We start from the raw sequence: 23,151 nt of genomic DNA, 5'->3' as shown, positions 1-23,151 counted from the left end.
TTTACATCACACTGGTACTTTACATGGTACAGCATGTGGCCCAGGCCAATCTATTACAACCCTTGTTATGCAGGAACAGGGCTTCTGAGGAAAGATGTTTAGACCTTGACCCCCTTGGGCGGCTCATCACTGCAGATCTACTGCAAAGAGAATGAGATATTCTCTCGCAGGAGCAGTGTGTAAACTGGTCACCAATGTTGTGAGTCCCATTTAGCTGAAAAGGATCCCACCTTGTGGGAGGACAACAGGTCGAATGGATGCATGTGCCGGTATAGGGTGAACCTTTAACCACGCAGGTGGGAGTGCTCCCTAAACTGTAAGGTGTTCCTGCAGCTGTTGCTCTTTCTGCTTTTTCATCTTGAGACTGCCTTCTTTCTTTTCAAACTGCCTTCTACACTTGTGGCCATGGTCCTTTGCAGTATACTTGACAGCTCAGAAGGCAGAGGCCTAGCCAGTATGTTCGTCCCTGTCACTTCTAACGTTTGAATATGCCGTGAGCCTATTTCCTTGACTATCAAATTGTCTAGTGGTGTGCTTCAACTCACCGTATGTGAGCCACCATGGCCCCTGTGCCCATCTACCTGAATCAGATTTGTGTCATCATAGACAGCCTGTAACTTGGTAGCTACAAAGATGTCCCATGACTTGGTACAGGTGTTTTGTAACAGCCAACTCACAGCATTAATGTTGTTAGCAAAATATTTCTGAGTTGAATCTATTGACTAATGAAAGAAATTTTCTGGTTTACAGTAGAGCAGGGGCACTGCTTACGTGTGTGCTAATGACAACCCAGGTTACTGATTTTGTTAGCATTTCTATTTTATATTGGTCAAATGAATTATTAATGTAAAGCAAATTGCAGAGGCAACTAAATCATTCCACAAGTAAGTAAAAATTTTGGTTATGATCAGCTATCAGTACAGAATTGTAAGAATATGAGAGGTAGTGCCTAGTGAACTGGGCAATTTTAATCTGTCATGGAGTCTAGTGAGGTTAAGCAAACCTTCCTGAAGTTGAAACACTTCCTCAGAGAGAAGATAATGTATTGCCCTGTCCAGCACAGCTGTGTAATGCAGCACAAACACAAAAGGATGTGTTTATCCACACATCCTTGTTTGATAATGCTTGTCCCAAGAAAGAGGTCAGCTAAAGCTTGGTTGCCCTTTCCTCTGCCAGGCATTTCATTGTGGTGCTATTCCTAAACCAACAGACTGTTGGACATTTGGACCTTCACAAAAGGATATGAAGTCCAGGTCAGCTCACAGACCAAAGCCTCTCATCCAATCACAACATCCCACGCACAGCTCAAGATTTAGTTTGCATCCATGCTGCTGTTCTTTTGTCAGTGGGAAGGAGCATTTTGATTGTTTCGTGTTTGTCTTGCTCAGAGTGAGTGCCAGTGATTGTTCAGTTAGGCGCTACTGCAGACCTTGGTTCTGTAGCTAATTAATGATGGTTTCTCTCTCAGTTGTCCTGTAGGACTGTGTTCTTCCCCCAGTCTGAAGAAGCTTTAGGTGTCTGGTCAAGCTCCTTCAGACAGGAGCTCTTGGCCCACCTGGCATCTTTCATTGGCAGCCCTGTGCCCTGAAAGTGTTGGGTACCTTTGCTGGCAGGGCTGCCTTGGCCACCCACAGGCTGTGACAGGCCTATGCATACCTCAGTGAAGGCATCTTCAGAAGGATCCTGTGATGGATTTGGTCACAAATCACTCACCCTTAGCAGTGCACACAACATCCAGGTTCTGCAGCTCTACAGGTTCTAGACCAACACACACAGCTGTCCCTTCATCAGGCACCACAGCATATGTGATGTCCCTTATTCATCCCCCAAGTCCATGGAATCAGGCAGCTGCCAGGGTGACACCGGGTATGGCCTTACTCACTGGCATTGACTGTGCCACGTGGAACTTACCAGCATCCCTCCCCACAGAAAAGCCTGCTTGTGGCAGCCTGTGGCTAACACTGCCCATGTCACCATGCCTGCTACGTTACCTCCCATCACTCACAGTCTGCCCGTCATGTCCTTTATCTCAGCACACACTCCCACGAAAAATAGCATTTTTCTTTTGCACAAAATAGGATAAACTAATCTCTTGGTTTGTTTCAACACAGATATCCTTCCACAAAGCCTTCCTCTCCTCTGAATAGCAGCCTACTGAGATTATTGGCAATATTCCTGACATGCCTCCTGCAGGAAAAGACTGCAGAAAAGGAGAAATATCATCACACAAAGGTCCATGCCATTATGTTGGCTTTGCAAAAAGATAACTGGGAGGCCTGGCAGACACTGAGCTGACTGTGAGTCAGCAATCTGTCCTTATGGCAAGTAAAGTCAATATCACAAGGGGATGCCTTAAAAAGGCACTGTCAGCAGGTAAAGGGAAGCTTTCCTGCCCCTCTACTTAGCACTGGTGGGACCACAGATGGAATGCTCTGTCTGGCTCTGGGCTTTCCTTTCCAAAAGAGATGGAATGTCCTGGGGAGCAGGACCAGAGAAGATGATTAAGTGCTTAAAGTATACATCATGAGAGGAGAGGCTCAGAGACATGGGACTTGTTACCCTGGAGAAGAGAAAGTGCAGGGGGATCTTATCCTTGCACATAGCCTTGTTGATGGGAGGGTAAAAAGGAGATGCTGCTAGACTTTCTCCTGTGAACCAGCAAGAGAGAAGGGACACAACCTGAAATAGCAGAAATTAGATTTATATTACATAAGAAATACATATGAAACATACATTTCTCATTACATAAGAAAATACAATTTCTTTTGGATAAGGGAGGTAAATCTAGGTTGCACAAAGAGGCTGTGGAGTCTCAATCCTTGGAAATATTCAAAACCCAGAAGGACATGATCCCAAGTAACCTGCTGTAGCTGACCTTGATTGAAAGGGGGAGCTCGGAAAAAAAATCAGCAGAGGCCACTTCCAGTCTCAGCTGTTCTCTGCTTACCTACTATATCTAGAGGAAGACCCCAAGGGAGATTGAGAGAGCAGAGTTACCTCACATTAATGTGCAAAGAAAGTACAGCAGTGTGGATGAGGCACTTGGAATGGGAGTTTGTGTGGCACTTCATAGACAAGTATTATTTCCATGCTTTACAGAGAGAAAAGTTGCTTCATAGTGGCAGACCCTTGGATGTCTCTTTGTGCTTTCTGGAGGCATGCAGTTTGTACCACGAGATGCAGAAGGTTTCAGATTTTGTCTTGTTACCTGCTAAGCTTTATTTCTGGTAATGCACAGCAGTCTGTAAGAGAAGAAGGGTCTCTGTTCTTCAGAAAACCCATTTGGAAGTCTGTGACAGAAATGCCAGTCATAACAAGCACATTTTCAAGGTTTGTTTATTTGTTTTTGCCTTTTTTAATGAAAAACTTTTGAAGCATTTAAATATTGTTAAAAGCAAATATTAAAGCAAGTTACAGCTTTAGTTCAGTATTTCTGAATTTGCACTTTTTACTGCCTCCTGTCTTTTCTTTTTGGAAAGGAGAAGCTTTGTACTTGCCTCTGAGTCTCACGGCCCCTTTGCCTTTCTCCCATGACTTCATTTTCACCACTATTGCTGTTCAGGAAAAAACATTGGTCACTGAGGCATATCTTTGTACTTTAAGAACCTTCCAGTTTAATCATCAGAGGAAGGAAAGTTTTCAAAGGTAACCCTTTTGAATTCTTCTTATTGTTTAAGTGTACAGGCTTTTAAATTTAACAGACTGGATCAAGTGCTTCTGGCTACAGGAGATGCAGATAGTGATTAAACTGTTTATGGCAAGCCTTGAGATGTTGAAATTTTGCATCTCTTGGAAGCGTTTAGACCACTGCTTTGACTTCTAAAGAAAAATAGTTAAAATGTACTTGGTGAAATAGCTGCCTTTATCACTGAAAAAAAACCTGAGTCTACATCACAAACATCCTGATGACATTCAAATAACGTGGATGTCAGACAGGTAGCACCACCTTCTTTCCTCTACAGATCTGCTTTTATCATGCCACACTATATCTTAATGTGGAAATAGAATCATAGAATGTCCTGAGTTGGAAGAGAAACATCAGTATCATGAAGTCCTACTTCTGGCCCCATATGACAGCCCCAGGAATCACAGCATGTACCCAAAATCATTTCTTGTACTTTATCAGGCTGGTGCTATAATTGCTTCCCTGGGGAGCCTGTTCCAGCACCCAAACACCCTCTGGGTGAAAAGTCTTTTCCTAGTATCTAACCTAAGCCTACCCTTACACAGATTCCTGATATTCCCTCAGGGCCTGTTACGAGTCACCAGAGAGGAGATGAGCTCCTGGTCCTCTGCTTCCCCACCTGAGGAAGCAGCAGTCTGCAATGATGTTTATCCCTCAATGTCTTCTTCTCCAGGCTGAATAAACCAAGATCTCAGCTGCTCCTTCTAATGCTTCCCCTCAAGGCCCTTTACCATCCTCATGGCCCTCCTTTGGATACTCCCCAACAGTTTATTGTCTTTGTTATATTGTGGCTCCCAAAACTGCCCCCAGGACTGGAGGTGAGGCTGCCCCAGAGCAGAGTGGGACAATCCTTTCCTGCCTGGCCATGCTGTGCCTGATGCCCCCCAGGACAGGGTTGGCCCTCCTGGCAGCCAGAGCACTGCTGGCTCATGTTCAACTTGTCATCGACCAGGACCACCAGCTCTCTTTGCATGGGGTCCTCCAGCAACTTATTGCCCAGTCTATATGTCCCTTATTATTGGAATAACTGATATTAATGTCAGAATACCTCCTCTCAAAACTCTCAGTGGGGAAATGCTTTGCCTAAGAGTTGTCCATCTACTTATTCTTTCTAATGCCCTTTGAGTTATATGATTTTTTTGGATGATTTCATCATCTCAAGTGGCAGAGTTGCTGGAGCAATTTTTCCTTGAAATATTTATCCAGCTAATAATGCATCTTCATATCCATTGGATTTGATTCAAAGGATACATAAGAACAAGTTAATACTTCATTGGGCTATTTCTTGGTAATCAGTATTACAGAGAGGACTCAAACTATAGATATGTGCACTCATTGATTTCATAAATGGATAGGAAACTTCGTATCTACATACTTTATTCATTCTAAAAACTGGAGAATTTTGTACTAAATCCCATTTTGCTCACAACAGTTACCAATGTTATAATGTTTTAAGGGTTAGTCACGCAGAAGATTAAGAAAATTCACAATTTCATTACCAGGATTTGTGACTTATTTTTATTGTGTTAAGAAAGAAAAAATCAATTATGTGCATCAAAATCAGCAATATATGATTAGAATGAAAACAGTCATAATATTGAAACAATGAAATCATACTTGGAGATGCTAGTGGACATATCAGAAAAAGACAGAGAAAATTAGGATTCTGATGTATTTCTTGAAAATAAGAGATTTAGTCTTGAACTATAATAGGAATAAAGAAGCCCAGCTACATTCATGGAATAATAATGTTCTTGAATTTTGAACAACTGAGAACTTTTCAGGAACAAATTGAAGTTTATCTTGCTAAGCAAGGTAAACAGAGACAGGAATTAATTTTAAAACTGTGGGTTTTTTTACAAAACTCCCATGGAGAAATCAGATTTTTTTAACATCACTTTCATGATTTTTCACAAAAATCAAAATGTTCTCAAATTTGAAGTGACTTGCAATGTTTTAAACAAGAATTCAGATTTTTTTTTTTTTTGGCAGTTGTAGTCCTAGATCATCCAGATATCCATGTTTCAGGCTTTGAAGCTATACTCTGTGAGAAGACATACTGTACCTAGACAAAGTTAGATCTCCTTGAACATTCTGAAGTGGAAGGGAAACTCTGTATGACTTTGGAAAACCTCTGGAAGAAATTCAGTATTACATGAGGTGCCCATGGTGAGAGGACAGCTCTGGTCATATGTGCACCATTTCCCAAGAGATAAGTGGAAAAAAAAATTACATGGGCACCAATTAATACCCTGCATAGCAGAATCTTGTCCACAAGCATCTTCTTCAGTCTGGGGACTTCAAAGCCAGTGTTTCAGGAGCTGTATGGGTTTGTTAGCAGGATAGTTACCAGGGAATGCGATGAGCACAGCCCATGTCTTTCCAAGTAATGGAATACCAAAGACTTGGTGCCCTGTCTGCCACTCCTTCAAGTGAAAATCATCTGACCCCTTCCTGGCTCATGAGGGCCTCTATCCTCTGAGGGCTTACTCTTTGCTTGGCTCAATCCACACTGAACCCAGTCTGAGAAGGGAAAGGAGCAAACACACGTGCTGCCGTTTCCTCACCTGCAGGTGTGTCTTAGTTATGGAAGCTTCAGGAGAGGGCACAACTTGGACTAGCCTTTCCACTTGCAGAAAATATTGAAGAGATGAGATTATACTACAATACTAGAGTAAAGGAGGTTTGTTTCTTAGGGGTAGGCAAGCATTATTTCCAGCCCTTTTCTCCTTCGGGAGAACAATATCTACCAAAGAAGAGGATCAGGTTGCTTGGATTGTGTTTGATCAAGAAAAGAAACGGGTGGTCAGCCCTAAACTCTTCAAATTCAGAGGAATGTTGGATGTCTTCTGTATCATCTGCTGAGCCAGCCTCCTCAGTGCCCTCTTCAGTGACTTCCATGTATGCCTTGTGGACAGCCTCAGATACCCTCAGGCCCTCTGCTGAAGAGATGCCAGAGAGGTTGGCCGAGGGGCTGAACAGGTCAGTCATACCCAAGGATGTCAGGACAGATGTGAGGTTATATTTCTCCTCAATCTTCATGCGTGGGAGGTACACTTTCACCTTCTTCTCTTCCAGCACCCTGGAACTGGTCCATTCGGCAAGTTTTTCAAAGTTGATTTTGTTCTCAAGCTGCAAAGAGAGGCAGGAAATGAAACTCATGGGATAAAAATCCAACTTCTTCCTACCATTCATTTCTGTCAAGCCTATCATAAAAGTAAAACCCTAACCAGAATGGTTCCTGAAGCTCATCCTATTGGCTTCCTTCAGGTATTTTATTAATTGCCTCTCTAGTACTGCCTGTGTCACTTTGCTTTTATTCAGATTTTTACCAGCTAAACACATCCCCCTTTGTCCAGGTAATCTTGTGTCTCATGAAGCACAACCCAACAGTTTCACAGCTTAGTAAATTAGTCAGCTTTGTGAAAGACTGCAAAAACAAGACCATGAAATTGTACCTACAGTTGGTAGCACCTAACAAATGCAAACTCTTCTACATCTGTAATAACTCTATTTTATAATTTAAAAACATTACTGAAATATGAGTAATTGTTCATATATTTTGGGCTGCATTGATTTTTCTCCTTTCTTGAGTATAGTTGGCTAATTTTATAACACTGCCTATATATACACCTTCTTCTGCAGGTCTGCAGCAGCACTACACTGCTTTACCTTCATTCTATAAAACTGAGCTCAGGACTCTCCCAAAAGGCTCTGCCTGAGCACCTGGGCAGATTTTGTGCTCCCCTGCCTGCCCAGCACAGCCGTGGGGTGGGCAGTCACCGGTGCCAAAGGGCAGCAAAAGGTCTGACAGCAGCCAAGCCCCCCTGAAGCCATAACTCTTCTGCTTGCCCTGCCAAGGCCGTACCTGTGCCAGACCAGAGATGTCATCAGGCAGCAGCACCAGCAGGGTCAGCTCTTCACTGGCATATGGAAGCTCCAGGACCTTAATTTTGTCTTCAGCCACTCTTGCCACTCTGAAGGTGCCGTTCTGACACATCATTTGCACGGGTCTGCTCTCTTGCTGCAAAAACAAAAATGTGAGATGATGTGATGTGGGAGCAATCTTTTTCTTTGGCCAGATAAATGTACAAGGCCTTTGAAAAGACAGGACCCAATCTTCAGTCATGCTGCCTCTGGAGAGAAGCTGTGTTTCCATTTTTGTCTCATCTGCTGTTTGCTCTGTCAGACACAGCTGTTATAAATCTGACAGTGAGGCACCCTGGTAAATCACCCAGCCAATTATAACAGAACTGTAAATTCAACAAATACACTGTAAATACAACAAATACACAGGCCAGAAACTGTGTCTGTGCCCCCTACCTCTGTCACATTGAAGGGCACTTCCTGCGTGTGCTCTTCTTTAAACGGGGTCTTCCATATCCCTTTGAAGTAAATGGCATTCACAAGGACCAGCGCAGTCTGAGGATTAACAGAGCTTGGTTCAAGGAAATCCTGGATCTGTCCTTTAAGAAAAACATAGGGTACAGAGTGGTAAGTTTCATAGCAGTGGTCTTACATTTTAGAAGCCAATCCATATACTTCTCCTTCACTTGACTTTTCCTTCTCCAAAAGTCTGCACATTGAATTAAGGATCATGACAATGATTTAATAATACACTGCCAGACATTTCTGCAAGAAGACATGGAAGTTCAAGAGTGTTATAGATTCCCAGGAACAATTCTAACCAGCACTTGCCAAAAATAAATACTTATATAGAAAAGAAGGAAAGGGAGACAGAAGAACAAACACAGATTTTTCTCAATATGTTTGTTTCTCACAATTCACTATAGGTTTTTCCTCCTACCTCAACACAATAAATGCACACAAGTTTCTGAATTACTGATTTCCCAGCATCAGTTTAGTGTGCATTACTTTCTCCCCTGGAAGCCTACTTTTTACCTATCCAGCACATCCTTGTAATAATATGCCAATATTCTAGAAAGCTGGAAGTAACCTTGCATGAGTTAATCCCTCTAGATACAAAAATTGTGCATATAAAAGGTGCATATTAAGTGTGCATATCATGGCACCTCTGCCTTTGCCAGACGTGTTTAAAACACTCTGTCACTGCCACACAGCTGCAATAGAGTCATCCCTTTCCACAGAAAATATCCACTAATGGGGACAGGAAGAGGAAATTTCTCCTCTAATGTCCTTTCAGAAATTGCTAAAATACAGTTGTCAGAGAGAAGTATAGTTCATAGTCTTGTCTGACCTACCATTTGTCTGATTTTTCACCCAGGAATTAATGCGCTGTCTGGCTTGATTCGATGCTGTTTTGAAGTTGACCATTTCTAGACCAGATCTGTACAGTTTCTTCACACATTTTAAGTAGATCTGTAAAGACACCAATTAATTGTAGCCAGTGAATTAGTAATTTTTAAGAACAATATGGAAGTGAAATAAATATGGTTAATAAGATTTTTATAGTGATAGCATGGTTAAGGTGTTCTCATTGCTTGCTTCCTGAAAGAATTTGCTAAAACTGGACCAGAAAAATTCTTTTATTTTATGCCAATTTCAGATCTGACATCTTTACTATGTGACCAGTTAAGACCATATATTAAAAATGTTTAAGAATTTATGGAAGAAAGCCTGACCCAAACACCCTGGTTTTAGGCTAATTTTATACTGTTTTGTCATCTTTAAGTCCACTTCCTTTTATCAAAGCATTTTTCCTTTTTTTTAAAGATAAGAAGTTCCTTTGATTTAGACTATTTGTATCTTTAATTTTGAAAACGTGAAAGAAAGATTGTGGCACTTTCAAAATTTGGTTTTGAGGTGAGTTTTCAAGTAAAGAAATTTGCCAGAGTCAAATTATTTCTAAAAAAACTCCAACAACCAGTTAAAATGAAATGCTTTGGGGGAGCAAATGGGGAGTGAGGAGTTACATTACTAGTAATTTTGGTTATTACTCCTTTCATTTTTTTTAATAGGGCCATATTTTTGCTTCAAATTGCTTTCTATTTAGACTGTCGCCAGGGCTATGGCAAAGGGAAAAGCTATGTGAATCCACACCAGTAGGGACTATTGGATTAACTGGTCACCCACTCTGGCCAGTCCTCCCAGATCAGAGAATTTTACAGGGTTTTGCAAGAGATCACTTACCGGTAGGATCTGACTTGTCTTTTCAGCATAGAGTCTGTTGGCAATGTGTAGTGAATAATTGGCTTCTGGTGCAGTGATATCAGAAAGAATTTCTTTAAACAGTAGGTGGATATTCACAGACTTGCCACACTGAGTTGTTGATAAGAAAAGTACAGCTGTTAGGTTATTTTATGAGAAAGAGGATTATTTATAAGGTACAAATAATGTGGGAAAACACACAGTGTGAGAACATTTGCAAATGAACATGTAATGGAGTCTAAGAGTTCCATGGGAGGGATGTTCAGTATGAGCAGCTAATGAGGTATAACTCATTCACAGCCTGTGATGCTACTCATGCCAGAGGTTAATTACTGAAATTGGTGACTTTTCATAGGTTCAAAGCCCCTAAATCCCAAGTGCTCCATGCATTTTCATGGCATTTTTTTTTGCAGAAGCTGCAGATGGAAGAAGAGAGCTAGATGGCAAGGGAGCCAGGAAGTGTTTTGTAATACAGTGAAAAAATGGATCATCTGTCTTAAGTTCCAGGAATGGTGACACAGGCTAAAAGCATGTAAGAAAACTGCACAATTATAAATAGTAGGTGGGACTTTATTTTTTGGGAATAATTGTGTTGAACAGCTCCTTTCTAAATGCTTGCTGAGTCCCTAAATGTCCTAGGTTTAGATACTAGCTTTGTAAAAAAAATGTTTTATCTTTTTTAAGTCCCACCTTGTGTTTTGGATCCCAAGTGAATGGGGACACACCAGGCTCCATGGCTTTTGTTATCTTTACAGAGGCAGCAGATTAACATGGACAAAAGCATACAGGTGGTATCATCGTACTGGGACCCCTCATGGTTCTCTTGGGGTAGCAGTGGGAATTGGAGGCTGGAAAAGTCCCTATAGCTTTGTAAGAGTGTGGTTATTTTTCATGCTTTGGGGATTCTGGGCTCTTTTCTGCTGTCCCACTTTGGAGTCTCAGCTGAAAGTCTGTCTACTGTTCCCTGGCTTCAGGTACTGAGACCCTTTCAAGGGCTGTACCCCAGCAGCCCTTGCAGGTGTGGAGTTCATTTACACCAAAGTGTATCCTGGTGCCCAGGGACCCTATCCTGTCGTGTTACTTGCAATATGTGTAGCCTGTCCTCTTTTTCTGGTGGTGTTTTTGGGGATTTTGTTTTTTGGGGTTTTTTTTTTGGTTTTTGGGGTTTTTTTGTTGGTGGTTGTTTGCTTGGCATTTGTTTTGTTGCTGTTGTTCTTTGGGCTTTGGTGGTTTGTTGTATTTTTTTTTTAACTTACATCTCCTAAATTAAGATAATTGGCTAAGGTTTGGCAAGGTGTTGAAACTACTAAAAGCACAATTAGAAAAGTCTATTCTCAGGAAAAGGATGTGAAAGAGAAATCAATGTACCTTAGATTTCTGTACCTTGGTCTGGATACTTCCAAGTCCTGCAATTTTGTCAAAGTGAAGAACCTGCAATTGAAAGTAGAAATTAGGTATGTGAAGTCCACTGTCAGTCAGTGATATTTGTGCTAAGTAGGTTTTCACTAACCAAGTCTGATTGGCACATGGATGAACTGAGAAATTTCATTTGAGCTTTAAACCAGGCATCAAAGTGAAAATTTGTGATTGTGATCTTCAGCTTAGATCCCTTCTTTTCCAGTTAATGGCATTGTCCATAAATCATCTATAGCCTTACAGCATTGTGTTTATAACTATGATTCTTGTTTTCCTGTTACATCTTTTGTATGTTTCAAATTGTCCTTTCCACCTGGAAGGAATCAGGTCTCTGAGATAATACAAGCTGAAGCAAGAGACCTGCCTTAACTATCCTCCAAAACTTCTCTTTCTTAATGAAAACCAAAGGTTGTTCTTGCCCTTCACGGGGAAATGCAAGAAGCGAAAAGTACCTCCAGAATTTGGAAAGCAAAAATTTTTTTGCTAGGCAGGTTTGGAAGATAGAAATTGATAATCTGCTGCTTCTTTGAAGGGGATCAAAGAGAGTTTGTAGCCATTTATGTAACTTACCTTCTCCATCTGATACTCAGTGTTATTTCTTGCTCCCAGATAGACCATGGCCAAGGCTGCAATCATGCTCAGGGGGCAATAAAAGATGTTGTCGTTAGGGTGGTGAAGTTTCACCTCTTTGAATACATCAAAACAAAATTCTGCATTTGCTGCACTGATGGAGCCCATTGTGAAACCAGCGTTTCCTAAAGCAAACAGAAATATGACTTTATGTAGTGTTTGTTTTAAAGAGTATTGCCAATAGCCCAGAAACTGCCAGTTCATTGCTGGTTTTGTGATGCTGAACCAGTGAATGATGTGAAGCCTACAAATTCTGTGATCATTAGAAATTTTGTAACTCCTGATCCATTTACATATGAACACGTGTTTGTTTTCTTTCAACAAGATCGTATCAGCAAGATAGTACCTTGTACTTGCCTTTTAGGAAAAAGAAAGTTTCATCCACCCCCTCAATATGATAAATATAACATTGAATGAGTTTCCCTATGGCATCCAGAGGGCTCTGAATGGTGTTTGAGACAATGCAAACTTAATATTTCATTTCTTCTGTGGCTCCTCTCCATCTTTAAATCAAATGTAGTCATCTCACTACACTCTCTGTGTACTTCTCACTGTTGCTTAGTACAACCAGCCACAAATTTGGAGGTTGCTTTTCTGTAGTTTATAGCAATAATACTAGTAAGTTGTTCTGTTAGAAGCTGACATATAAATTTAGAGTTTCCCTGTGGTCCTGTTTCAGACATTTAATTGCTGCTGATGCTTTTTAGCACAATCATGCATGTATATACGTAGCTACACACACACATATAATATAGGGATTTTGTCAGGGAGTGAGATTGAGAAAAGACAAATGCCTTTATTCCCAATTATTAGAATTATAAAAGGATAGTTTTAATGTGACAACAGGTTTCAAATGAAAAAGAACTATTTCTACTCAATGCTGTGGTGCACAAGCCACATATTTTGCACACCAAAAAGTATTTGACAGTCAAACAGTATAAGATATAATGAGAACACAAGGCAGAATTACTGTATATGCTGTCTTTTTACATACCTGTCTTATACTTACCTTAAGGTTCTTAAACATAATTTTTTTTCCATCTTAAAGAATACAAATTAGAAATTACATTTTCTTGGAGAAATACTTACCCCACAAACTTCAAAGAAGCATGTAATAATCCAGCTTCCCAGCTGAAGCTAAACATCTCCCTGAGCTCTTGGTTGGCGATATATATAGCACTATTTGAGACACTCCCACTGTTGTTTTCAAGACCTTTTCCCACTGTTGCCTTCAAGGAGTCATCTTTTCAATCTTTCTGTATTTTAGCCTTTCATCATGACCGCTTGATTCATTGCACCTTGAAAAATTGAGCAGGCCAATGCTAAGCTGGTATTCTATCTGCAGCAAGTCAACCTTGATTTATTGAAGTAAAAATGATTTAAAAATTAATTATTTAAGGTTTTGCTGTAACATTCTCTTCTCAGTGGAGAAGAGAGAGTGGAGGCACTCTAACACAGTACTCCCACTAATCATGAAGGGAAAGGTGGATGCTGGGCTAACAGCTGAACATCTGGTAGATACGCAGCAGCTCATTACAACATCTGTGCAGTGGAACAGAGGGAAGTTCCTCAAGAACGGTGGCCATCTGACCTTGGCAAAATACTGTTATTCCAAGTAAAGCCAGCTGCAGGATGGTCATTCTATTGAGAGGGATTTGAAACTGATTTTTTGACATGTCAGAATAAACTGAAAACTTTTTGTTTAGTTTTCAAGATTGAAAGGGTTTTGGTCTGACAAAATTCAGAATATTCCTGGAGTGCAGAGATCAGTGTGGTGTAAGGCTTGTACTTGTTAAAAGCACAGCCACATCCATTTCTCTGCCTAGGTGAGAATACAGTATTTTACCATGAGGCTAAACTATGAGGATCTACAGAACAGGTGTGCAGGAAGAGGGGAGAAAGGCTCTGAGGAGAAAGAACATTTTGCTAAAACATTATTTTGATGAAAACATTTAAAGTAACAATGTTGAGATGACTTAGAGGCCTGAAGATGGCCATGGAAGAGGAAGAGATCTGAGGAACAGTCAGGAATTACATATTTCCTGGGCTGTAAGCCTGACTCCAGAGTATTCAGGTATTCAGAAATTTATTTAAAACAGCCAGTGGTATTTAAAGAATGACTAAGTCAGCTTTTAATTTTCATTCTGTGCAGGTCATGGCAACAACGCCCATGGTACTTGCACAGGCCATTCCCATAGATCTTCCTAACCTTGTAACTATGGCAGGTGAATAAACTACAGAATCTGTCTGCAGGAACTTTCATGGTCTGTTAGACAACCATAATGTACAATATAAAATATAATTCAATTGTAACAAGCTATTACTCTTTATTAAATAATAGACTTGATGAGCAGTAAAGAAACAAATCTGGCATCTGCAAAGGCCATAGGGGTGGATAATAGAAATCCAAATTTGTACAAGTCACAGAAAATACAGCAGTAAGTGCACCCTCTGTGAAAAGGAAGGGGAGCTGGTTTACCCTTAACAGTGTTCTTTGCCTTGCTGAAATACAAGGATGTATGGGCAGAGCCTGATAATTGGAGTGGGTTTTAATTTACCAATTCCGAATTAGGCTATTATAGCAGCAATGAAGATGGGGAAATCTGAAGATAAGAAAGAGCTTTCCTCTGATACTGGCATAAAGAAGAGGACCAAGGAGCTGGGAAAGCAGCTCTTTCCAGCATTTCTCTGTTCTTATTTTCACATGTAATTTCTCCTGGTTGCTCAGGAACTATTGAGCAGTGTTTGGGAGTAATGTTTGCTTGTGCTTTTGGAGGGTCCATCTGTATGACACACACTGCACTGTGTCTGAGTGTCTTTCTGACTGAGACCATAAGGAACCAGGACTTCCTACTATAAAACCTACTATCAGTTATATTTTGAGGAAAATAAACATTAGTCTTCTTCGTGGTTGGGAGGGGAGGGGGGGAGAAGGTGAGGGAGAGTGTGGAATGTGACTCAAAGCTTCCCTCTTTGGCTTTTTCAGTGACAATTCAAAAATCTTCCTTTGCCCTTCTTGCCTATCTATTGCAAAGCTTTTGAAGATATAATTAAAAATTATGTTACATATAGGTACTAAGAAACTGTTTAAAGGAAAGCACAGTTTCAGAGAAAACTGAGGCGATCTGTAACCATCAGAGAGAATAAAGTTTAGTGGAATGTGAATACGTAAAGGGTTACTCAGTAAGCAGACTGTGGGAAGCCACAGATCTTTCTATTGTGGGACAAATGTGTGTTACCTTTCCATGGATCCTCATGCAAATACTATTTGACATCTTTTGCTTTGCTTTTTGCCAGTCTACAATTTTGTAGGCTGTGTATGCTGGCGTGGCTCTACACTTGGCACAGAGCGCGTCCCTGGGGAGGAGGCAGTGTAATGCCCTGCAGGGGCTGTGTCTGCTCCAGCACCGTTTGGAGTTTCCAGCTGTTCTCTGCTCAGTGAGCTCTATTGCTTGGCATTGAACTGTTACAAACTACAGTTTCCCACAGGAGAAGCATTTGCAGCCAGAGTGGAGGGCTTGCCTTCTATTTTTAAATAAACATCCATGATTTTGTGGAAGCAATGCCCTCTGCAGTAGGAGCTGTTGCCACTACACTAGCAGCACGAGGTTACTTTCCAGCTTCTGGTGTTTTTCACCACATTTTTTTCATTTCTTGTAGATTAAAATGGCAATAAGGAAAAAAGAATGCATAAGAAAAAGAGAAGGGTTTTTTTAATTATAATTTATACCGTATTTTGTTGCTGGTTCTGAATTATCTAGATATCACTGAAGTAAGTTTTTGAGGTTTTTTTTTAACAATACAAAGTTACTTCTGCTGTAGGAAACTAAGCCACACCTTCTCCTTTGCTCATGCACAAAATTCCTGTTGTTAGACTTGTGCTTTTTGGACTAATATGTTAAAGAACTTGCCTTTATCACATTAATTCTTTTTCTTTTACATTTTATCTGAACATATATAGGCCTGATTGTGCAAGCCAATAAATTCTAATGCTGTTAGTTTCACTCTTTTTTCCTTTTAACCTGAGTAATTTTAATTAGAGACAAACCAGATTTACATAAAATTCCAATGGCAGTTGTTGAAAAACATGTATAGCTGTTTTTTGAATACTTTATTTATCAAAGAGCTAACAACCTGTGTTTTGTGTTCTCTTACCAGGTAATGGTATGAAAACTGTCTGTACAGGCAATTTAATTATTTCAGGCTGTATTTCATACTGCATTTGCAGCCATATGAAGTTTCTCCAGACTATAATGGGTCTGCTTTTTTCAGCAGTTCAATTTATGTTGAGTACTGTAATTTACTGTAATTTTTCCTGCATATCTCAGCATTTGGAAGACCCCATTGACTCATTAGTTCTACAATGGCACCAGTATGCTCCCAGTGTTTACCTTTTTCCCATCAGCGAGTAACAAGAAAAGAAGTGATTCATCAAAGGCTGGAATATTTTTCCCATAAAAGCAAGTACTCTTAATGTATCTGTGGATTTTGGACGTCACCTACTGCCAGACTGGGCAGACTGCTCCATTCTTGTGACCCTGTGCTATTCCTTCTCACCACCTACTCCACAACATCCAGGAGGTGGTTTAGGGTACTAGATCATAAGCAAGAAAATTGGCTTCACCAGAATTTTCCTCTTGATTTGCTTCCCAGAGAACTGCTTAACCCCAAGTCAGGCAACTAATAGTGGTCATGTAAAAGAGGGAGAAGATTCAGAGTTTATGTACCCTAATGTTGAATTGTCCAGTGCCTAAACTCAACATGGTGAATATTCAAGAGTGGGAGGTAGACTTCAGTGTCATTTACATTTTTGGAAAGGATTGCCATTATTTTTACTTACTATATTAGACTATTCCTCTGTTTACTTAATTCAGCAGACTACTATATTTACTATTTAGTTTGCAGTGAGTTTATCATGATAAATTGTAATAATAATAATAAACACATACTACCCATTTAAAAAACATCACTATAGATTTTTAAATTTTTTTTTTATATTAATGATTAATAAAATAGCTGGAACAAGAAACACATGCTACCTGAGGCCCAAAACAGAGCTGGCTCTTAGAAGTGAGAATAGCTCATGACTACTTCAAGTTTAATATGGGAATTATGTGTCTCATTCCCAGCCATCACAGAACAGGCCTTGTCAGAAAATTGTTCCATTATTCTGAAACCCTGGTTTTGTTATGTGGGAGTTTATGAGGAAGTTGGAGAACTTGGTCACACATACAGAGTTTTTCACCAAAAAAAAAAAAAAAAGCAATGGGTCTGCCCTTCTTGAGAGCAAGCAAAATTACACCAGAAAATCTTCTGTCTTCTCTGCTCTCTGAGAATAAACCCTGAGAGCTCCAGTTTGAAACACTGCCCCCAGTCAGTATTTAATAGGAGGCCCTAGTGGAATATTTTGATGCTCCCCTATAAAGTGGTATTTTCCTTGAGACCTTAGGTAGGTAAGGCTAAAAGAGACCAAGTGCCTGAGGTTATGCTTTTAATGCAGATCCCTATCCTCCTTTCTACTTCATGTGAGAGAAGGTATCACTCATCTTCTAGGCACTAAACTCATGGGTTTAATGGATCCCTACTGCATTAGGAAAGGCTCAAAGTAAAATTTTCTTTGAAGATACCTCTAAAGGACTACTGTATTTTGGCAAATACCTCATAGTGTATTTTAAGGTATATGTCATTTTCATGAGGTCTTCTAAAAGTAAAATATGCCTAAGATTCATGGGGTTTAGGGTTTTATCTTTAATTTGCGTCTTCTCAGATAATCTTTTTATTTACACCAAACTAGACTTTAGGATAAAGTCTAGAGAAATTTCTTTTGTTTTGTTTTTTATCCTTATTGTTTGCCAGTTGGGATGTAAGTGGGGAGAAAGATCTAATTTCCAATATAACCTCCACTTAGGGAGAGGAATACCTTCCAAAAAAGAGAATGGTGTTGGTTTGGTTGTGTCTGATGAAGAAGAGGAATGGATGGTCAGCTCTGAACTCACAAGTTACTGGGCAACACAGAGGCATTGCAAGAAGCCCCGTGGAACATCCTGCTTCAGTGCCCTCTTCATTGACTTCCACAATTGTCTTCTGGATGGCCTTGGACACAGCCAAGCCATCTTTCATAGAGATTCCTGACAAATCAGCTTTTCCCCAGTCAAAAACATTCATTACTCCCATCTCCTGGAGAGTGTTGTTGAGAACATAACTTTCCTCCATCTTGAACTGGGGCAGGAACACCTTCACTCTCAGGGGTTGCATCGTAGCCAAGCTGGTCCATTCTGCAAGCTTTTCATAGGTGAGGGCACATTCAAGCTGCAAGGTGGTATTGGGAGTAATGATTGGCACCATAATGAATGCAAGGAAAGGAAGTTCAGTTTTCCCCCCTTGTCTTTTGACCACACTGGAGCAATGCTAAAGCATTGCTCTCCTTGTGTGTTACTAGAGAGAAAATGAAGTGTTACCTGTTCTAGTCCAGTAAAGTCCTCACAGTCATCTTCAGGAAGAAGAATGAACATGCTCAGTTCATTATTGAAGTATTGGAGCTCTATGACTTTTGTTTTCAGTTCCTCTATGACAGCCATGTTAAAATATCCTTCTTGAAACATCATCTGCACTTTCCTTCTCTCGTTCTGGAACACAAGAAGCATTACTGTATTACATCTGTATTACTAAATGGGAAATACAGAAATTATCACCCTGGTTTTACTTGGTTTCAGCACTGAGCTTAGAGTTCAGCTCAAAAGCATTATTTAAACTGGTCATGGGTTTAATATACTTGTAGCATTTATATGATCCTTTCAACTGTAGTCCCAATGAAGTTATCCATTTTAGAACCATAAAAATTACATTTCCCTTTCTAATGGTGCCAAATTACTTTACTCACAACCTTCTCATTACATCTTTCTTTTTTCTGGTGTGTCAGATGAGGAAACTGATTCATCTTACGCAACCATAAATTAAATTCTTTATGAATAATGTATACATTCCCCTGAGATAATTTGTCTTTAATACTTTTTTTTTCCCTGAAAGCACACACTGTTCTGTTAATAAATAATAGGAGAGAAGCAGAATCCTCACTTTCAATCTCAACAGCAGACTATTTTTGAAATAGCACCCTTAGCTGCAAAATCACCAACACAGTTAGTGCATGTTCTCAGTGGATTTGGTCCAACAAGGATCTCAGCTGCACAAGAACCACTTCTAATGTTAATTGGTACAAGCATTTACATATTTGGTCAGGAAAAAGAGAGAAATACAAGCCTTTTATTGATCTCACTTAAGACCACTGTTTTGTCTTGGGATAACAGTGAGGAGAATTGCCCCCATCTGTTATTATAGGAGACAGACATCTGACATGCATCCCCCAGCTGCTTCAGTTCCTGCCCATACTGTACCTTGTTCAGGTGGAAATATGCTTCCTTAGTGTCTTCTTTCTTAAATTCTACTGCCCACTTTCCTTTAAAATATATAGCATTGACCAGGACAAGTACAGTAGATGGATCAATAAAACCAGCAGCAAATAGGTCTTTGATTTTACCTTTAAAAATAATGAATTAAGACAAATTATTACTTTGTTCCAGCAATCAGCTGACTTTGACTATTAATAGTTATTTCTTTTAAATTGACAAGTGGTATAATGCTGTCAGACAAATGACAAATATTTATGTACAGCTTTGGAACCAAGGAACTCAAGGCATTTTTGTTCCCCTTACTACATTTATTTCCTATTGAAAAGAAAAAATTAGTGTGGGTGTTTAATATATAAAAATCTTGCTATCTTTGGAAAAAAAGTGGAGAGTGATATTCATAAGTAGTTCAGTTGCAAACTAAAAAAACTGCACATTTTTTCTTTACCTTTTGTTTCATTTTCAACCCAGAAGTTAATTTTGTCTCTGACTTCTTCTTCAGTGTATTTAAAATTTACTGGTTCCAGTTCTGCTTGATAGAATTTCTTTGTGGAATCCAAGTATTGCTGGAAAGTACAAATTGTAGAAGTTTATTGCAATGTGATTATTTTTATAAGATGGGTCATTTCATGGCTTCAGGATAGTTCCATGTAACAGATCAGCAAGAAAGAAATTGGTAAAAAAGGCATATGTCCCTTTGTACTTCATGATGGAAAACATTCTGCTGAGCTCCCCACTCCTAGGAGCTGTTACAAGGGAGACCACGATCCCTTACCTGGAAGAATGGATAAGTAATTTCTCCAAAGAGCCTGTTGGCAATGGTGAGACAGCAGCCTGGTCCAGGTTCACTGACTTCAGCCAGCAGAGCCTGGAACTGGGAATGGACTCCTTCATCTTCTTCACACTTCAAACAGGAAAACAGATGTTTTGTGGTAGGCTTGAGCTTTCCTATGCAAAGTTGGACCTGAGGGTGAATTGCAGCCTCTTCTGCATGAGAAACCCTACTCCACCCAGCTGATTCAGGCACTGGAATAAATGTACCAGGACACCACCTCCTATTCCCCCTGTGCCACATGTGCAGAATGACAAAGAAGTTCCTCTTCTCGCTCTTGACCTCCAAACCACACCATATGCTACAGCGGTGTCCCGGTGCACAGCAAAGGGCTGCTGACTTGCAGACTGGGAGAAGCAAGCTGCAAGGTGCTTTTGGCATGCTCTGTAGGCAAACCTTTGCAGGTGGCAATTGAAGCACTTATCACATTTTAGATTGGCACAGCTGTTTTGGTTAGAAACCCATAATGAGAAGGCTCAGCTGTTGAAATGTGTGATCTTACAAGGCCCCTTAAATAACTAATAAAGGAACAGTAATAAGCAGGTCGGCAAATCTAGATGGAGAGGCTGATCAGCCCTGCTGTGCTTTCTGATTAAGTGATTGTCTTCAAGGAAAAAGGCTGACAAACTGGCTCCTGTTGATTCAGCTCAGAGCTGCAATTGTGTCTTACCTCCTCAGAAGGGTATCTGTTTTTATGTCTCGTACTGCTCGAAACTTCTCTGAAATGAAAGACCTGCAATGTAAATGTTGAGTGAATGCAGATGAGTGAAGGTACTTCAAAGCTAAAGCAGTGTTGCAAGCCTATCCCAAAACACAGCCAAACACAGGCCCTGCAGAAAGGCCCTTTCGCTCTTTGCCCTAAAATCCTTGCAAGTGAACAAGTTTTAGGAGATGGTGAGTGCGTGAAATCTTTGAAATGTTTCTATATGAGAAAGGAGGCTTTGGGTGTCCAGAGAAGGAAAAAAGACACATTACAGGTAAGGAACTCTTCTGAGCTCTAAGAGTGCAGGGATACCTCCAAAACACTTGCTTTAGCATTGATGTAGTCATTGAACAGCAATTCAATAATAATGCTTAGTCTGAAGAAGTTTGGTATTAGGAACAGAATAAAGTACTTTTAAAAGGGCTTTCTGTGTGCATCAGCCCTTTGGATGTTTAGGAACTGTACCACATGGTACAATCAGCCTCTTGGCTCATATCTTACCAGGGTTCCCTTTTCAGAGCAAAGCCCTACCTTCTCAATCTGCTCGAGTGTGCTGCCCCTGGCTCCAAGGACAACCATTCCAAAGGCAGCTGACAGACTTAGTGGGGAGAAGAAGATGTTTTCATTTATTTTTCTTTTGTTCAGCTCTCTGAAAAAGTCAAGACAGAACTTGGCATTGGCTGCACTGAGAGAGCACATTGTTGCACTGTGATGACCTGAAACAAGAGTAAAAATAATTTAGGTTTTTCATCCTTACACCTGCTATGTTTAGATGCCCTGGTAAGGTTTTTTGCAATAGTTTGGCTGAATTATTCAGTACTTCATGGAAATTCACCGTTCATTACATTTGGGATTTCACAGTGAATCTGAAAACCAGCACCATGAATAGCAGAAGAAACACATTTGCAAAAACAGTATTCTGAGTTGAGCTGCTTCTCCAGCTCAAGCAATGGCTATGGCTTTGCCACTTAGCCCTAACTTAGTCCTAACCAAACTTCCAGCTCAGTTTATATCCTGATCTTTTTGCCTTGAGTCCTCTAGGCATAGCACTTATTAATTACACCCTTGATCATATCTTACTCTTTGTTTCTCTCTAAAAACTTTGTATTACTCAGCTGTGCCTCAGATACGTGTCCTTCTAATGCTGGTTGCCTAACAAATGTTTGACAGAAAATGGAACTACAGACAGGCTCACTTAGTAAGATTTTGAGCAGAAACACATTTTGCATTAATTAAAAATTCCAGACATATTTTTTATCTGAAGCTGAAACTTTTTCCTGCAGCTTTAACTCTTTTTCCCAGATACCCTTCAGTTACAATCACAATTATTACAAACAGATCATCTTGAATGTTCTGTAAAACTCTTCATAACTTAGACCTTGAACAGAGTTCCTGTCTCATTAAAGATTTAAAGATGTAGTGTCTGCATCCAGAGAAGTGTTGCAGAAACATCTGATCATAAGTTCAGTATTTTAGAAGTTCCACTATTCTAAGTCACATTTGGTTTGATTCTTACTGAGTCTGGCTAATTTCCTCCACACATGTAGTAAGCATATTTCCCCTATTACACAAGAAGAATAAAGTATCCATATAAATATTTCAAAGATAGAACACTACAGAAAGACTATGTTCTTATAAATTACCAGTCTGGGTCATACAGAAGAAGTGGCAAGTAGTTTTAGAAGCACACTTGGAAAGTAGAAGTTTAGAAGTATTATTGTACAAGTTAAGCACAGATTCATTACATAGCCCATACATTTTAACATAATCCAAAACATTGCCACTTCAAAATATGTCACATGCCATATATAAGTGCAAAGGAGGTATATATATTACTAATGCGCATATTGATTCTCAGATCCTAGTTCTGTCATTTAGAATTAAAGATCATGGAGATATTTACCTTCTCCTCAGTACTGACGGTGTCAACTTGACACTCAAGCTTCTTGACGGAACTTCTGGAGCAATGGGATATAAAACCATTGCCACTCCCAGTGGCATCATAAATTTCACTCGTGATGAATCACATTCCTATCTGTTGCAACCAGTTAGAATAATTAGGGGACCTGTTGTGGGATCTTGAATTTTTCCATATCCGTAGGAGTTCAGAAAGAAGTCACGATTTTAAATGCATACTAAGATGTAAAAAAAACCAAAAGAAAACCCCCCCAAAAAAAAGACCCAAAAACTAAGTAGTTATAAAAAAAAGAAAGCAAACTCCTAGAAACAAAGACATTTTCAGAGGGGTTTTTCACCTGTAAATAATTAATTCTAAGAGTTTTGTTGTTTTTTAACATAAGAAGTGGCACCATTGAAGGCAACATACAGTTTTTGTAGTAGAAACAATTATACT

The 23,151-nt window shown here is 39.9% G+C and overlaps 2 protein-coding genes across 2 annotated transcripts; both read right to left on the bottom strand.

Annotated features, from left to right (window-relative positions):
• Positions 1–6,350: 6,350 nt before the first annotated feature.
• Positions 6,351–12,096, bottom strand: LOC100219164 (ovalbumin-like). Its single transcript, XM_072924082.1, has 7 exons — positions 11,801–12,096; positions 11,183–11,245; positions 9,797–9,925; positions 8,908–9,025; positions 8,009–8,151; positions 7,554–7,709; positions 6,351–6,817 (listed from the first exon to the last, which is right to left on the bottom strand). Exons 1-7 carry the CDS (start codon positions 12,062–12,064, stop codon positions 6,395–6,397), a joined length of 1,296 nt encoding a protein of 431 aa, XP_072780183.1. The 5' UTR covers positions 12,065–12,096; the 3' UTR covers positions 6,351–6,394.
• Positions 12,097–16,681: 4,585 nt separating this feature from the next.
• On the bottom strand, positions 16,682–22,866 carry LOC100221999 (serpin B4). The gene is made up of 8 exons (XM_030265413.3): positions 22,702–22,866; positions 21,330–21,514; positions 20,766–20,828; positions 20,039–20,167; positions 19,712–19,829; positions 19,252–19,394; positions 18,319–18,486; positions 16,682–18,169 (listed from the first exon to the last, which is right to left on the bottom strand). Exons 2-8 carry the CDS (start codon positions 21,495–21,497, stop codon positions 17,765–17,767), a joined length of 1,194 nt encoding a protein of 397 aa, XP_030121273.3. The 5' UTR covers positions 21,498–21,514; positions 22,702–22,866; the 3' UTR covers positions 16,682–17,764.
• Between the last annotated feature and the right edge of the window lie 285 nt (positions 22,867–23,151).

This window comes from Taeniopygia guttata, chromosome 2, assembly GCF_048771995.1.
Source record: "Taeniopygia guttata chromosome 2, bTaeGut7.mat, whole genome shotgun sequence".
NCBI lineage: Eukaryota > Metazoa > Chordata > Aves > Passeriformes > Estrildidae > Taeniopygia > Taeniopygia guttata.
Note: the sequence above shows the minus strand (reverse complement) of the source record. Positions and strands in the feature narration are given on the sequence as shown.

What these genes read in the sequence shown, in the direction of transcription:
- LOC100219164 (XM_072924082.1), bottom strand. Translation starts at nt 12,064, where the DNA reads ATGAACTGGCAGTTTCTGGGCTATTGGCAATACTCTTTAAAACAAACA. An exon ending in AGACAAGTCAGATCCTACCG is followed by an intron (nt 9,026 to 9,796) that starts GTAAGTGATCTC and finishes GTGTCTTTACAG; the next exon opens with ATCTACTTAAAATGTGTGAA. An exon ending in TGCCCTTCAATGTGACAGAG is followed by an intron (nt 7,710 to 8,008) that starts GTAGGGGGCACA and finishes TTGTTTTTGCAG; the next exon opens with CAAGAGAGCAGACCCGTGCA.
- LOC100221999 (XM_030265413.3), bottom strand. Translation starts at nt 21,497, where the DNA reads ATGTGCTCTCTCAGTGCAGCCAATGCCAAGTTCTGTCTTGACTTTTTC. An exon ending in GGTTGAAAATGAAACAAAAG is followed by an intron (nt 19,395 to 19,711) that starts GTAAAGAAAAAA and finishes TTATTTTTAAAG; the next exon opens with GTAAAATCAAAGACCTATTT. An exon ending in CATATTTCCACCTGAACAAG is followed by an intron (nt 18,487 to 19,251) that starts GTACAGTATGGG and finishes CTTGTGTTCCAG; the next exon opens with AACGAGAGAAGGAAAGTGCA.